This window comes from Acomys minous (assembly GCF_964271855.1).
Source record: "Acomys minous genome assembly, chromosome: 9".
NCBI classification, from domain to species: domain Eukaryota; kingdom Metazoa; phylum Chordata; class Mammalia; order Rodentia; family Muridae; genus Acomys; species Acomys minous.
Window position 1 is genome coordinate 22,914,528 of NC_140490.1, and position 16,313 is coordinate 22,930,840.

The 16,313-nt window shown below is 36.8% G+C and overlaps 1 protein-coding gene across 23 annotated transcripts in view; it reads left to right on the top strand.

Annotated features, from left to right (window-relative positions):
* Nucleotides 1–16,313, top strand: part of SLMAP (sarcolemma associated protein) — a 115,147-nt gene that overhangs the window by 54,507 nt on the left and 44,327 nt on the right. For 13 of the 23 annotated variants that reach the window (XM_084793940.1, XM_084793929.1, XM_084793935.1 and 10 more), the window contains exons 4-12: nt 1,886–1,958; nt 6,326–6,362; nt 8,177–8,239; nt 10,195–10,290; nt 10,554–10,625; nt 12,122–12,262; nt 13,510–13,647; nt 15,775–15,943; nt 16,031–16,081. In XM_084793940.1, coding sequence (XP_084650066.1) covers nt 1,886–1,958; nt 6,326–6,362; nt 8,177–8,239; nt 10,195–10,290; nt 10,554–10,625; nt 12,122–12,262; nt 13,510–13,647; nt 15,775–15,943; nt 16,031–16,081 — 840 coding nt within the window. The remainder of the gene's footprint in view (nt 1–1,885; nt 1,959–6,325; nt 6,363–8,176; nt 8,240–10,194; nt 10,291–10,553; nt 10,626–12,121; nt 12,263–13,509; nt 13,648–15,774; nt 15,944–16,030; nt 16,082–16,313) is intronic. The other 10 variants (XM_084793947.1, XM_084793945.1, XM_084793938.1 and 7 more) reach the window with 1 other exon arrangement.

A 16,313-nucleotide genomic window follows, 5' to 3' on the forward strand; every position in this document is an offset into this window, starting at 1 on the left:
GAAGAACTAGGTGCTCATTGTGTAATAGCATCCCAAGTCACAGGGGCAGGCTTTAAGCGCTGGGGATCTGTGACTGTTAGAAAGAGGGGGCATCTTGCAACGGATGTGAGGGTCAAAAGATGAGATGAGGTTTTGATGGAGGGGGCACAGATTATTGGCAGCAGAGTAATCTAAGGACGAAGTGAAGTGGTTTTCAGGGAAAAGAAAGTTGGAGGATAAGATGTAAGATAAGAGATTCTGAAATAAAGATCTGAGGCTGGAGGGTGGTCCTAAGAAAGAGAGAGGTTTGGGCAAAAATCTGAAGGCCTGGAGATAGAGATATGTCATAGAAAGAATGAAGCAGGGCAGGAGGGAAAACTAAGATAATATGAAGGAAAGGAGCCTCTCACTCTGGAGTTTGGTGAAAGGACTTTTCCAGCTGAGAAGAGATCCAGCCTAGGGGGCTGGAGAAGTGGTTAAGTGGTTAAGAGCACCTACTGTTTGTCTTACGGCTTCTATTGTGATAAAACCCTTGGCAAGGAAGGGTTCATTGGAGCTGACAACCTGTTCATACAGGGAAACCAGGCCAGGAACCCTAGACCGAGGCAGAAACTGATGCAGAGGCCATGACAGAGTGCTACTTACTGGGGGGACATAGCATTTGGTTATGTTAGCAAGGAGATAAGGAACATCACAGATCGGATGTGTAAAAATGGGGTCATAAACAATATATTTGGAGATTGCATGTGACCTGCCTGTGGTAGCAGCTTAGAGGATGTGGCCACAAAGGAAGAAGCCACGATTCATGACAGTGATGGCTATTCCAGGCAGAACTGAGAAGACTGAGCTTGCTCTTTGTCTGTCTTAGCACTTTTTGTATATAACCAGTTACCAAAAACAAATATTGACTAAACTGTGCTAAATTCCTTAAATTTAACATACATTTTTAGATGATAGTCACATTACTTTCTCTTTTCATCTTTATACTGTGTTTGTAATTGTTCAACATATAATATATCCATAGTGCAATAGTTATTGTTACAATAGTTATATATAGATTTATATAATATATCAATGCCAGTTTCCTTGTAAGATGCAGTGAGTTGTGGCAGATGTACACAGCCACTGTAAGCAGTAAAGTCATTGTACAGTGTACTTTTGTCTGCCCATATTAGCTTTAAGTCCATAAACTAACAAATTTGTTGAACCATCAATGATGCAGTATTTTAAGAACAGAGAAAGCAAAAGTATCCATTTTTAAACTGGAAGGCATGTTTTTCTATAAAAGCCACAGTGATCCATCCATGTGCTATATGTGGGACGCTTGTCTCTTGAAACCCTCAGTAGGAAAGCGTGAGGAGCAATAATGTGAGTTGTATGCAGGGAGACTGCTGTGACTGTATCAGAAGGTTTTGGGGGTGGAGGGAAAACAGCCATGTAAGAGCGGCCCCACGAGTCTCCTGTGTATGCCAGAGCCACAGTACACAGAAGAGTCGGGGAGGCACCGCACTGTCAGCAGGCTTGGTTTTCTTGCCTGTAACGCGGGGGAATGATGAACATGTTTTAAACTGTAAATCAAGGACTTTAATGTCTTATGAGATGTGTTGGAGACAGGAGAATTAAGACTAAGGACTACTTCTAAAAGGGGAGTGGACTAGGTGTGCTGTCAACAAACTGGGCCTAAATAGTTTCATCCCTTTCTACTCTCATTATTTCTGCACACAGTTGACTTTTCATTATCTGTTATGGAATTGGAAGTTTTTCTAAGGCCATAGATATTGTCATTAAACTACTAGATGTATTTACTTTCCTAGAAACTATAACTTTTAAGAATGAAATACAAGCTTAGATATGAGACCCACCAAGCTTCATATTTTTAAACAATTATTTTATTTGTTTTAACCAGTTACCCATGGGTGTATTGTTTCCACAATAAAACTTTTTCTACCAGATGGTATGGAAGCCCGGCTCCGCTCAGAGTGAGTATAATTTAGTGCTGTGAAGGTTTGAATTAATTATCTTGGATGGTAATATTCAGAGTGATGATATACTGTTAATATTACAAGATTACTTTAATATATTAGAAAACTGATATAGTACCTATTGCCATATTATATACTTCAGTTTCAGTTACCTTATATATTACTTGAAAATCTAGTAAATAATGATGTATCAAGGGTAAAGGTTGTTTTGTTTCCAAATTTAATTTTACAATGTATATTTAAATAGATACCTAGTTGCCTTTTGTAATATTGAGATTTGTTAGCTACTGGTCAATGGTAACTGTGTTCCTTTTGACATATATTTAATACAGAGCTCTTTAGACTGATTTCCTATGGAGTTAATGTAGGTGTTAGTATTTTCCAGAATTATGATATCAATATAGTCAGTCATTTTTTAATGGTGATTTTAAAGAAATCCCCCTTAAGCTGTATTTTATGTTTTATATGAAGCAATATCAAGTTTTATCACGAAGTCTAGAGTTTAAAATGTGAACATAAGAACATCCTGTGCTTTTTACAGATTATCATTGTGACCTATGGAAGTTTAAATATTAATACTTTTTTTTAATTTAAGAAGATTGTGACTCTGCTAGATGCTTGTCTCCTTGCTTCAAAGGAGCTTCCTGTTGTTACTACTAGTTTGTAGTATTCTACTAGTGGCAAACATGGTTTTGATTATGCCAAAATACCAAGAGCTTAAGGAAATGCTGAATAGTGAACAGGGAAGAGAGAAAGATAAAGCGGAAAGAGTCCTTCCACCCCATACTGTGTAGTCTCTCCTGTCTGTCATTAGAATTATATATTTTAAGGCAGGTATGGTGGCACACACCTGTAATCCCAGCACTCTAAGAGGCAGAGGCAGAGGCAGAGGCAGAGAAATCTCTGTGAGTTCGAGGCCAGCCTGGTCTGCAAAGTGAGTTCAGAACAGCTGAGGCTACACAGAGAAACCCTGTTTCAAAAAACAAACAAACAAACAAACAAACAAACAAACCAACCTCCAAATCAAATGAGAAAAGAGTTATATGTTTTATGCTTTTCTTTGGGCAAGCATTTTTTCCCCTCTGTGGTTTTATGTCTAGATGATGCAAAGCCGAGATTTGTGAAACATTTTATATTTAAATTATCATTTATTTTAATCACAGTTTTAAAAATGTAATTAAATGACAGTAAAGTTCAAGAACTTTAACTTAACAAAGCCTTTATGTGTCAAGAATTAACTTTTTGCCAGGTAGTAGTGGCATACGCCTTTAATCCCAGCCCTCAGGAGACAAAGGTAGGTGGATCTCTGTGAGTTCAAGGCCAGTCTGATCTACAGAGTGAATTCCAGGACAGCCAGGGCTACACAGAGAAACCCTGTCACAAAAAACAAAACCACCACCACCACCACCAAAATTAAGCTTTCAGTTATAGAATAACTAACCAGTCCACCAATGACATACAGCCTTTTAAAGACTAATGTTTGCAGTTGATATGAAATGTAGTTGATAGGAGGTCGTTTTTGATAGAGCTAAAAGCCTTGAGCAGTCATGTATGTCTTGTGTTCTTAGATTCCATCTAATAGAGCATGTTTGTGTGTATGTGTGTACGTGTGTGCCATGGCATGTGTGAAGTCAGGGATAACCTTGGTGTTGGTGATTACCTTCCAGCTTCTTTGAGGCAGGGTTTTGGGTTGTCATCCTTTAATAGTTAAAAAATCTTTTCAGCCCCACCCCTTTTAGTGACTATATATGTGAATTTTTGTAAGCATGTGTGTATTGCCTCCGGTGTTAATCCTCAGGAGCTGTGCACCTTGTTTGTTGAGACAGGATCTCATTGGAGTAGGACTTGCTGATGTTGTCCAGTGAGCCCCAGGGCCTACACTTCCCACGTGCTGAGGTTCCAGGCATGCTGTAGCATCTGACCTTTTATAAGGGTTCTGGGGATGCTTGCACAGCAGGGACTTTACCTGCTAAAGAATCTTCCTAGCCCCTGTTTAAAGGGCGCTTAAAGATGACCTCATTTAACGTTTTGTTTCCAGTTTAGAAAAATGTTTTGAACAAACCATTTTCTGAAGCTGGATGAGTAGACTTTAGGGTAGGCAGTTTAGTGAAAGCCTGACTTCACCTTTGCTGTGACCTTGCAGGCCTTACTTTTCTCATAAAGATAGATCATATGACTCACTGAGCAGGAACTTTATGAGCCTTAAATGTAGTTGTATATTTAAAGACTTAACATAGTATCTAGCATATAATAAATCCACCGTAGACATTAAGTGCTATTATAATCTAATTGTAATTGAGAGTTTAAATGGTAGAATACATCAGGAATGCCAGGCCCACTGTGTAAATAGGGTATACTGTTTTTAAGATCTTCAGTAGGTAGTTCTGATTATTTCTTAGGTTTTGTTATATTTTATAATTTTCTAACAACAAGAAATAGAAATTGCTTATAACGTTACAACCCTAACATTAAATAAGCTTTCACTTTCTAACATTCCCTTGTTATATGTTTTATATACAAAAGTTTTCCAAAAATTCAAGGTACACCTATATCCAATATAGTTTCTGTAAAACCAAATGTATTTGCAGAATGTTGTTTTTTTAGCCTCTCCCCACCCTATTTTTGTTTTGCTAGTTAGATTTCATGAGGTCAGAGAATTTCTTCTTGTGTAACTAAGAAACCACATTTTCTCTGTTTGTTTCCATTTAAGTTTTTTGAGTTAATGTGTACACACGCACGCACGCGCGCGCGCGCGCGCGCGCACACACACACACACACACTGATAGAAAAGAGGATATATACAAAAATGGTTATCTCTGGGTGCTCAGATTGAATACTTTTAGTTTATTTTTATACTTAACACATTTTCCATATTTAACATATTGCCTATACAGCCAAGGAAAATTAACTTATATTTAAAATATCTATTTTAGTTTTATAGGGTGAAGAAGAATACCTGTAATTACAACTATTTAAAAGCATTCACTAGGCAGCAAGTTTCTTAATGCCTTCTGATAGGCTCTGTGGATGCAGGGGTAAATTGATCATAATTCCTGAGACACATGTTATCAAATAAACACAGTTAAGAGGTATGCATGTTAGGAGAAATAGGATGTCATATTCAGGGGGGGAGGAGGTCCCCCTCAGTCATAGTCATAGGGAAGGGGACTGGGGTGAAAGCGGGAGGGAGGGAAGAATGGAAGGATGCACAGGACGGGATAGCAATTGAGATGTAATATGAATGATTTTATTTTTCAATTAAAAAACAGATGTATGCATGCTCAGAGGCGTCTCTGTATAATTCCCTAGTGTGCAGGAAATGGGTTCTGGTACTTAACCTTCCATTGGCTATGCCATACCAAGTCAGTTCTTTAGCCATTTACATGTGCTTTACTAGTTGGGTGTGGGAACTTCCCCAGTCAGCCTTCAAGATGTCACATTGTCACTGGATTGGTTTCTGAGATGTAACGTGTAGGGGTTGTAGGTGGCATCCGTGCTCTATATCCCTCTCTGTGCATTCAAGACACATACAGTATCTTACAGATGATACTTTGCAAGATCAAAGTAGAAGGTAGTCATTGGCTGCTTACTATTCCAAGCCATTGTTTTAAGATACTTGTTTATATCAGCACATTTAATACTTAAAAGAACTCGGTAGGGCCACTACACAAGGCCTTTGTTGCTTAGTTACTTTTCCTTTCAGCTGGTAAGTACAGCCAGTTTGGTCTAGTTGGTATACTTTCTGAGCCTGTATGCTTAATTGCTGCTGCTTCTCTGTTAAAAGTTCTTTATCAGGTCCAAAAGGGAATTAGTGTCAGTTAGTGCCCTCTACTGCTGTGCTTGCTCTCCTGAGTTCAGTTTCCTACCCACATGAAAACTTTCCTTTAGTCCCAAGGTGTCTAGGTGAGGAACAGTTGTCACTGTCTTTACAGCTAAAGTTGCTCTTCACTAGAGCAACTTTTCAGATTATAACCTTTCTTTCTCACTGAACTTTACTTATTAAAGATTTCTACATAGGAGTATTTAATTTTTTTGATAATTTATATGTTACACATTAAAAATGCATGATGTAAAAGGTATCAACTTCAGTGTGTTGAAACGCTAAAATACAGCACTCAGTAAGTAGTGGGTTCTCAAAAGACACATAATATATTTTGAAGTTGAAATCTGTTTTAAGAGAAATAATGGGTAAGTAGTTATATATGTATTAGTTTATTTTCCTAAGAACGTTATATAGTTATGAAGTCTTTTAATCATATGAGAGAAGATGCATTACTTTTATGACTGACTAAATACTCTGGTGCTCTAGTACCATTTCCTCTGTTTTCAGGAAGTTAGATAAAATTCTAAATTTTACTTTTCAGTGTCATCCATGCTCCATTGCCGAGTCCTGTTGACAAAGTAAGTTGTGAATGACTGTTTTCCAAACTTTGAAATATTACTTCATTGAAGTGTTTATATTGTAATTAAGTAAATATAGCTGTGTAGTTAATATAGCCTTCACTGCCTGGAAAATTTGGACTGAATCTTTTTTTCAGAAAAAGTTTTTGTAGCCCAAGCAAACCACTGACTGAGTAGACTAAATGTATCTGGTTTTGTGCCTAGGCAGAGGTAAGTCGTATTAACTATTACTTTTTATTCTGAAGTTCTGTCTAGGAATTTCCCAAAGCTTTTTCCCAGGAAGTTGTAAGTTGTAAGCTATTTACCCAAATAGCAAAGCCGCTCTGAAACAAGACCTTACAGAAATTGTTCTTTTAATGCCATTGACCGGTTTTGGCACCACCGATTAGATGTAGTAATTGATTGCTAGAGTTTTGTTTAGGATTAATGGTGCATTCAAACTACTGGTGCCATTGCTAAATAAGAGAGTTTGATCAAAGAGCAAAACCATACAAATCTTTTACTATTTGACATTACATTTACATTTGACATTGTCCTTCAATGTAATGACATGATTCTGTAGTCAGTAGTCCCGAAAAACCTTTACTGAGGCTAATTCTGGTACATTTGGGTTCTAAGCAGTTTGGCTGATTTGTAGTTTCTGGATATTATTATTTTTTATCTTCTTGTTAATATTTACATACAATAATAACGGTTTTTCATTGTCTCTGGGTATTGGATAAAATGTTAGAATCTTTTATTTTAACTTTTGTTTTTTAGTAAAGAGTATGAGATTTCATGTTATCCTCTAACCTGATTCATGCTTCCATTTAATATTTTGAGGATTGTTATTTCTAGATGAATTGTGACATGATGATCCATTAATGAAGTAATTAGTGATGAATTATAAAGGAAAAACATGACTGTTGGTTTTTATTTCTAAGTTATGAAAAGGCTCAGTACCTTAGTGTTGTAAGTTTGTGGTTTGACTTGTAATGTTTCACAAGGGCTTGCTTCATCATCTTGCTTATAAATCTGATGTGGTCAGTGTAATACCATCTATACATTCTGGCCACACAGCAGAAATCCTTTGAGAACTAATCTATACAGCAATTTGGGAACTAAGAGATGAGGTTGGTTAAGAAATTTTATCTGCATATTAGGAAAATAGATGTTTCATAGAATTGGCTTGTCTTTAATTCTTAAAGGGCATTTTCATTTTGTGTGCATGCTCGCTCTGCAAGTGGAGTTAAGAGAGCAACTTGCAGAAGTTGGTTCCCTCCTTTCACCACGTGGATATGGGGGATTATTCTAGTTAGAGTTACTGTTTCTGTGATAAAACCTCAAGACCAAAAGCAACTTGGGGAGAGAGGGTTTGTTTATTTGGCTAACACTTTCACATCACTGTTAATCATCACAGGAGATCAGGACAGGAACTCAAACAGGGTAGGAACCTGCAGTAGGAGCAGATACAGAGGGATGCTGCTCACTACCCATGGCTTGCCCAGCCCTCTTACTTATACAATCCAGGACCACCAGCCCAGGGATGGCACCACCCACAGTGGGCTGGGCTCTCCCCTATCAATCACTAATTAAGAAAGTGCCCTATAGGCCTGCCTATAACCTGATCTTACGGAGGCATTTTCTTCATTGAGGTTCTCTTCTCTCATATGACTTACCTTATGGCATGTAGACATAAAACCATCTAGCACAGGGATCAAACTGAAGTTAGCAGGCGTGATAGCAGGCCCTTGCTGAGCAATCCTGTTGGCTCTTAATGGCCTTTTACATATACTGTTTTCTGTGATTATTGACCTTGTGTTGTTTATTTCTAGGTTGCTGCTAACACTCCAAGTATGTACTCTCAGGAACTATTCCAACTTTCTCAGTATCTACAGGTATTCTTGAGAATTCTTAGCCTTTAAAAGTAACTTAGATTTTATTTTGCTAGTTTGAAAATACAGAATAAAAAATACTGGCTGGAAACATGTACACAGGAATTATCTTTTTAAGGAAGAATGAAGGATTAAAAATAGATCTTGTGAAAAAAAGGGAGTCAGGTTGTTTGGTCTGTGCAAGAGAATTTTTTTCTTCCAGTATAAGGAGATTCCAAAATTCTTTTTTCACAGATGATTTTTAAATAAAATTAAACTTGTCCAGGTTTTGGCTATGTGATATAGTACATAATTGTATAGCATTTATTATATGCTTCACTCTAGCACTTTATCTCTTCTGATTCATTTTGTCTAGGTAACAGTCTTTACTGTTATGTAAAAAATGTAGCTGTCTCATTTTTGTTTTTCCACGTGGAGCAGCTAAAGGGCAGGGAGATTTAAGAATTTACATAATATCACACATGCAATGTGCTTTGCCCTTAGTCTGAGTTTGGAGTAGTTTGACTCCAGAGTCCCATTTGAACTGTCTCAGGATCCTAGCACAGAGTGGCCACTTGGAACGGCCTGCAGTGCACTCAATTCTTTATTTAAAGAGGCATTCAACTCTAAAAGTAGAGAAGTGTTATTTTGTCTTCATTTATTTGGGCGGGATTATGGCATTGGGTGGTGGTGGGGATTACAATGAGGATCAGTTAAAGAAAACCTTAGTTTAGAAGCTTAGGGATTGAAGTTTTGATCTTGATTTTTCTGCTCTAATGTAAATTGTGAACCCTCTGAATAAAGGTTGAGATATATGCATTTTATACTGTAGGTCTAAAAGATCATTTCCAGAAGTACTATATTTTTGGGAGTTTGGTTTAGAATTAAGAAACTAATGGAATGGAAATTTTAAAACAATGTAATGACACCATCTAGTGGAGGTAGATTCTAAAACTATGGTTGGCTGGTAGCTTTGTTTATCATTAAAACATTTTGTATCCGTTACTTCCTGGATATTAGGAATGTTTCCAGCGCTTAAAAATAAAAACAAATAGCATTTTAATGTGGATTCTCAGGTAATGGTGTTTATATTAGATTCCTCAGTCTGCATTAAAACAAAGTACTTTTAAGTCTACATTAGGCCAGATTTCCCCTAGTCATTGTTTATCAAGGATGTGGAGAGCAATAAATTGATGTTTTAAATCTTAAGTGCTATATTTAAAGCAATGGTGGCTCAAAGATAGAATGCTAGTGAGTGTCCTTTGGGTACTGGCAGGAGTGACAGAGGATGAAGGTGTGCCAAAGCCACAGCTGAATGACGTGAGCATTTTACCTTTACAGCCTGTGAAGGGGATGTTGTTAATAGCTATCAAATGTTGACTAGAATACTCTTGCTCTTCAATGTCTTTCACCATATTCACATATTAACTAATATTAACTACTGCTCAGTGACATAATCAGGGAGAGAATCAAAGCACTTGAAAATGCCATAAGCTATGAGTAATCTTTCTTTTATATGTGTATAAAGTTAAATAACATTGTGAAAGGGAAAACCTAAAAGTGATTACTATTTTAGATGCCATGTTGTATAGCTGTTGTAAAGTATCTTTGATACTAACCAAAATCTTTTGTCTTAGTTTGAAATACATTTGTTTTGAGATATATAAATACTTCATGAACACACGTGTATTTATGAAATATAAGCAGAAACAGAAACATTTGTTTTCTAATCTTTTTTTTTTAAACTTAGTGTTTTAGTAAATTAGCAACAAAAAGAAACCAGAAATGAGTGACCTGTTTTCCAGGTGGAGAAAAGTTAACAGACTACCTATTATATCTGTACTTGCAGTCCAGTAGATGGACTAAAATAATGAGATACAGCCATGGGGTGATATGAGAATATATTCCATCTGTACTGTTATTCTTCAGAGGAACCATGCTGCGGAGTTCATTGGAATTTCTTTTCTGATTCATGTTAGGAGGCCTTACATCGGGAACAGATGTTGGAACAGAAGTTAGCCACACTTCAGCGGCTACTAGCCATTACCCAAGAGGCTTCAGATACTAGTTGGCAGGTATGTCATTTACTTTATATTTCAGAAGCATTTAAACAGTTTAATAGTTTTTTGTTTAATGTGTTGAATGAATTAAAACTAAGATTTTCTGGCAAACAGAAGTAAAGTTATTCTTAACTAAAGAACAAATGTTGAAACAGCATTTTGTATCAGATCTTGATTTTCTAATTTTCTTTCTTTTGCTGGTAGTAAAATCTGTTTTATACAATTTTTAATTGTTGTTGTTACTCTGGGTTTTTATTTATATCTAATTTTTTCAACAGGCTTTAATAGATGAAGATAGACTCTTGTCACGGTTAGAAGTTATGGGAAACCAGTTACAGGCATGCTCCAAAGTAGGTATTAACCTCAGGTACACAGGAAGAACTCAGGTGTTCCATTTCTTTGTTATTTGAATGTATGCTAAACATTTATATAGTTCCACAATTCTTTTACATCTCTGTCATGAAAGAAATTAAAGCATTTCTGTAAATAGGAAGAGTTGTGCAGCACACACTTGTATTCAGTTCTGGCTCCTTTCTTCAATTGCAGTTGATATTTGTTGAAGAGGTGACTTCCTTCTGGAATATGACTCAGTCTGTACTGCTTTTGAGACATTTTTCTAGTTCTTTCTGTATGCAGAAAATAGTAGATATTTGGTCTGGTTTAGGCTATGGCACTTGTTTTACTTGTGTCTCCACCATGCCCCCCGGCAATAACACTTCATGGGTAGTGGTGCTCTTCAGGAAAAGAAAGCATAATGGCCAGGTGGCTTTCCTTTTAGGATTTTATTATTATTTAATGACTCTTTACTAGGTCCATTATTTCATTAACGATTTTAAGCATAGTAATGTAATTCTGTCATTCCTTCATTTATTTAATTGGATTACTTGTTGAAAGAGAATTTTTCCCTCATGAAATTATTTTGTTACCCTGAAGTACATTTTTACAGGAAATAACCCCAAAAAACAGAATTGATGTACATTGTTGATGTAGAATAGTCCAGAGCTACAGTTTTTACAAATTATTTACTAGATTAAAACAGAATAAATTGATTCATTTTTTTATGCACCAGCAAATGACAATGAAGTGCTGAGATTTAAGTATATTTGGTATGTTTCAGTTTATACTGGTAGTTATCTTTGTTGATGATAAAATCATCCAGAGGTTTGTCTGAGTAAACTTCTTAAGGTTGGCTTTTTGGCTAAAACTGACTTTGATAGTGTCCTGTGGCTAGACACAGGATGCTCCATGCTCATCTTAACACACTTTTTTTTAAAAAAGGACTTATTTATTGATTTATTTATTATTTATACAGTATTCTGCCTGCATGTGTGCCTGCATGCCAGAAAAGGGCACCAGCTTTCATTATAGATGGTTGTGGGAGTTGCAGTTAGGGCCTTGGGAAGAACAGACAGTGCTCTTAACTTCTGAGTCATCTCTCCAGCCCCTGCATCTTACACAGTTCTTGTTTCTGGCTGGGGTCTCCTTTTTCCTCATGATGCTCCGATTTCTTTTGTCTTAGCTGTTATTCTAAAATGTTTGGTGCTTTAATAGCAGTGATTTTTTTGCTCACAAATGGAACTATGATGACTTCAACAAAATATGAATAATTTTAATATTTGAGAGAAATTTATATTTGCCTTTTTTCTATTGGAATTAGTATAATTTCTGAAGGCATATTTTACTGACACAACTTTGAAATATAGATTTAGTTAACAGTTGGCCAATATTTGTATTTGGGAACACTTTAACATATAATTTTGAGTATGGTAATATATCTATTTCTTTCAAAGGATAAGCAATTTTCAAAGAAAAGTAACAGGTATAATATAAGTATCTTTTACCCTAGAATCAAACAGAAGATAGTTTACGGAAGGAGCTTATAGCATTGCAAGAGGATAAACACAACTATGAAACTACAGCCAAAGAGTCCCTGAGGCGGGTTCTTCAGGAGAAAATTGAAGTGGTTAGAAAACTTTCAGAAGTTGAGGTATTTCACTCTTATTGTTAGTTTTTAAATATTTATTTTATTTTTAAAATTATGAGTCTGTATAGTATGTGTGTGGGTTTGTGTACATGAGTGAAGGTGTCTACAGAAATCTGAGGCCGTGGATCCACTGGACCTGGAACTTGTTCTATAAACCAGGTTGGCCCTAAGCTCACAGAGATGTACTTACTTTTGTCTCCCAAGTTATGGGATTAAAGGCTGCCAACACCATATCTGGTGGGAATTGATCTTTTGTCATAAAAGTTTGATGACTTTTAGTGGAGGATGGTCACATAAGACTGAGAACTTTACCACTTTACCCATCCTGTAGAGCAGTGGCTCTCAACTTTTCTAATGCTGCAGCCCTTTAATACAGTTCCTCATGCTGTGGTGGCCCCCAACCATACCATTTTCATTTTTACTTCATTCTACTTCATAACTGTAATTAGCTATGGTTATGAATTGTAATGTAAATATCAGTGTTTTCTGATGGTCTTAGGTGCCCTATGAAAGGGTCATTCCACTCATAAAGGAGTCATGACGCGTAGGTTGAGAATTACTGCTCTAAAGTGACACTGTATCTTACTTAGACTTTAGAACTTTAGTATCTTCAGGTCCTAGGAACAGTCAAAATGTCATTCTTGTGACTGAGAGTTTTGATAAGTGGGCATGAGCTTAGCACGTATAGGGACGTGGATGGTTTGTATCATGTTCTCATCCGGTAGTGTGTGCTTTATGTCCATTGTTGCTTGAGTAATTGGACATACAAGTTTCAAACATCTTCCTATTTTTATATTAGATGACTTGTTTTATGGGATTAAACTACTTTAAGAGTTGTTGACTTAGAAGTGAGCATGATAGATTATGTTTATAATGATAGCACTTGTTATCTAAGGCAGGAAGGTTCTCAGTTTTAGAATAGCCTGTAGACTGTGCTGAATTTGAAGCCAGTTTGAGTGACATAATCTTGTTTCAGAAACAAAATAGAAAAGGAAATGGTGGTTTTAAAATATTTTCAAGGCTAAACCTTTTAAAAGTACTTTTGTTCATTTCTCAACATTAAAAAAAGAAATTCTTAGTAGTATATATGTTCCTGAAATTATTTTGTCTTTTAATGCACCTTTATATAAGTTTAGTCCAAATGTTGATGTAGAATGGTACAGAGCTACACTTTTTACAAATTTAATTTGATAAATTTTAAATAAGTGCCTTTTTACTCTAAATGAATTGCCTGTGAACTTGAATTGCAGCGAAGTCTTAGTAACACTGAAGATGAATGTACCCACCTGAAGGAAATGAATGAACGGACTCAGGAAGAGTTAAGAGAATTAGCCAATAAATATAATGGAGCAGTTAATGAAATTAAAGATTTGTCTGATAAGTTAAAGGTATGTATACTAGTTCCTTTTCTGCTGCTGTGATAAGCACGATGACCAAGATACCTTATAGAAGCAGGAGTCTATTTGGGCTTGTGGTTCCAGAAGAGCAGGAGTCTGTCACCGTCAAGGTGAGAAAGTGTGGCAGCCGCCAGGTGTGGCAACTGGAGCTGGAAGCTGAGAGCTCACTAGGAATGGTTTGAGGATCCCCTGTTACGCACTTCCTCCAGCAAAGCCAAACCTCTTAAACAGCACCAGCAACTGAGGGACGTTCTGAGTTTAACCACCACAGCTGCTGTTTAATCTGCCTGAAAGCATGTTAAGCTAATAATCTCCAACATACTGACAGCATAAAAGTTTATGCATCCCTCAAGAGTTGTTGTTGTAAAATGTGGTAAAAGTGAAAAGCTGAAATTGATAGTGAAAATAGAAAATGTATTCTGCTTAGTCTACCCTTGGTTACTACTGAAAATTGAAAGCCCTTCAAACCAGACATAATTCCTTTGGATGGAAGTGCTTCAGGACAGTCAGGTGTAGTGTTTACTTCAGCATCACATAGACTAAGGTTGGAATGATACAGAAAAGAGCAGCGTCTTCTGATATACACTTGGAAGGAGATGGAAATCAACATATTATGTTTTGGTGAGATGGCTTGGTGTGGGTACTGCCATGCAAACTGTAAGACCTAGGTTTTCTTATAGAGCCCATGGTGGAAGGAAGGAAAGTCCCCAAAGTTGTCCTCTGACTTCCATGTGAGGGCCATGCCACACATGCACCAGCCATGTGTGACACACATTCATGTAGACACGCGGACACAACAGATAGGCAGATACACATACAATAATTAATATAGTAATAAATAAATTATAAAAAGAGAGACTCAGTAGCCAGAGTGAAATGTCTCGATGGGCTATGCAAGCCTGACAACCTGAGTTCATCCAGCAGCTCATGTTAAATTGGAAGGAATTGACAGAGCTGTGCTCTGATCTCCACATGCACCTCCCTAATGCATCATATATACATATGTACATACTATAATAATAAAGTTTAAAAAGAATTAGCAAAATCTAGCATAATCTGATGCTTTTAAAACCTACTCATTTCTAGGTCATCTCAAAGTTAGAGGCCAGCTGGTTAGGTCTGCAGCAAACTCAAAGGGTGCTTGGGGTAACCTGTTTCAGCCGAAGTTTTCCTCAGCCTTCAGGTGTGCTGTGGATTCTGTTTCAGCTGTGATTCCCTCTGGAACATTTGGAATAAGGGCATCAGGCCAGAGGAGGATAATGTCTAGTTGGTACTTTAAAATTTTGTGACTGAAACTGTTGAAAATCCATCTTAGTGTTCTTCATATGTGTTGGTGGATCATGAACTGAGAAGTGGGTTCTGAGAGGTGAGGAGTAGCTTGTGGGATTGGAGAGAGGAGAGGGCGGTGGACTGCACATGGTGTGAAGCAGATCAGGGCTGCTGCCAGTAGCAAGGGGAACAGTTGGAGGGGCGGGGTCCTGAGGTGGGCAGTGCAGATAAGGACAAATTAAAGCAATGTAGCTACACACACATATACAAAAAATGCCATAGGAAAACACAGTACTTTGTGATAGTAACTTAAAAATTAATTATTACATGATAAAAGAGCCCGGCCTCAGTTGAGTGTTGCTAAGATAGGTACTCATCAGAGAAGGCAGGGCACAGCTCACAGCAGTTCTCAGGGAGGTTTGGTCAAGAGACGTGGTTTTGAAAAGGGTTTGCACCATCATCTTTTTAGCAAAAAATAAATAGTTGATAATTTTAAATTAATGTGACATTTTAGAACTTACAAAACAAGTTGTAATAATAGTAAGTTTGAGATTGTATTTGTCACATAAAAAGCATGGAGGACTTAATTTTGACTGTTTAGCTCTGTGTTTATCTCTTGTGTTTGCTTGTTTGCTTCTAAGTTTTCTCCTCAATGCCATGTATTAGTGATGTCAGTGCAGATCACTTTCCACATTGTCTCTGTCTTTGTTTTCTTTAGAAAATCAGCTTTATAAATGTTTTATAACTCTGAATATATTCTTTAGAAGTATAAGTGAATGAAGTCACTCCTGGCCTTACACTACTTAAAGACGAGGTTTTATGAAATGACGGAAGATTCCTGTTCAACAGGTAGCAGAGGGAAAACAAGAGGAAATCCAACAGAAGGGACAAGCTGAGAAGAAAGAATTACAGAGTAAAATAGATGAAATGGAAGAAAAAGAACAGGAGCTCCAGGCAAAAATAGAAGCTTTGCAAGCTGATAATGATTTCACCAATGAAAGGCTAACAGCTTTACAAGGTAAGCTGGCCGATAAAAAAACTGATCTTACTTGATTTTTGTTCTCTTTGTCTGTGAAATATCTTTTTCTTGGACTATTTTTTACAGTACGGTTAGAACATCTGCAGGAGAAAACTCTTAAAGAATGCAGCAGCTTAGGTAGGTGTCACCTTACTTAAAGATGTGTTTTCATTAAGCTTTTGGCCTTTTTCACATATCACATTGTTTACTTCATCTGATATTTTACATATCAACTATCAACGGTTACACTTTTAGAAGTTTACTTTAAAATATTCATGATTGCCACTAGTGGGCGCCATTGTTTAGTCTTTGAGCCAGTGATGAGCTTCCTTCTCTGAGATGGTTATAAGTCTGAACAGCAGCAGATCCT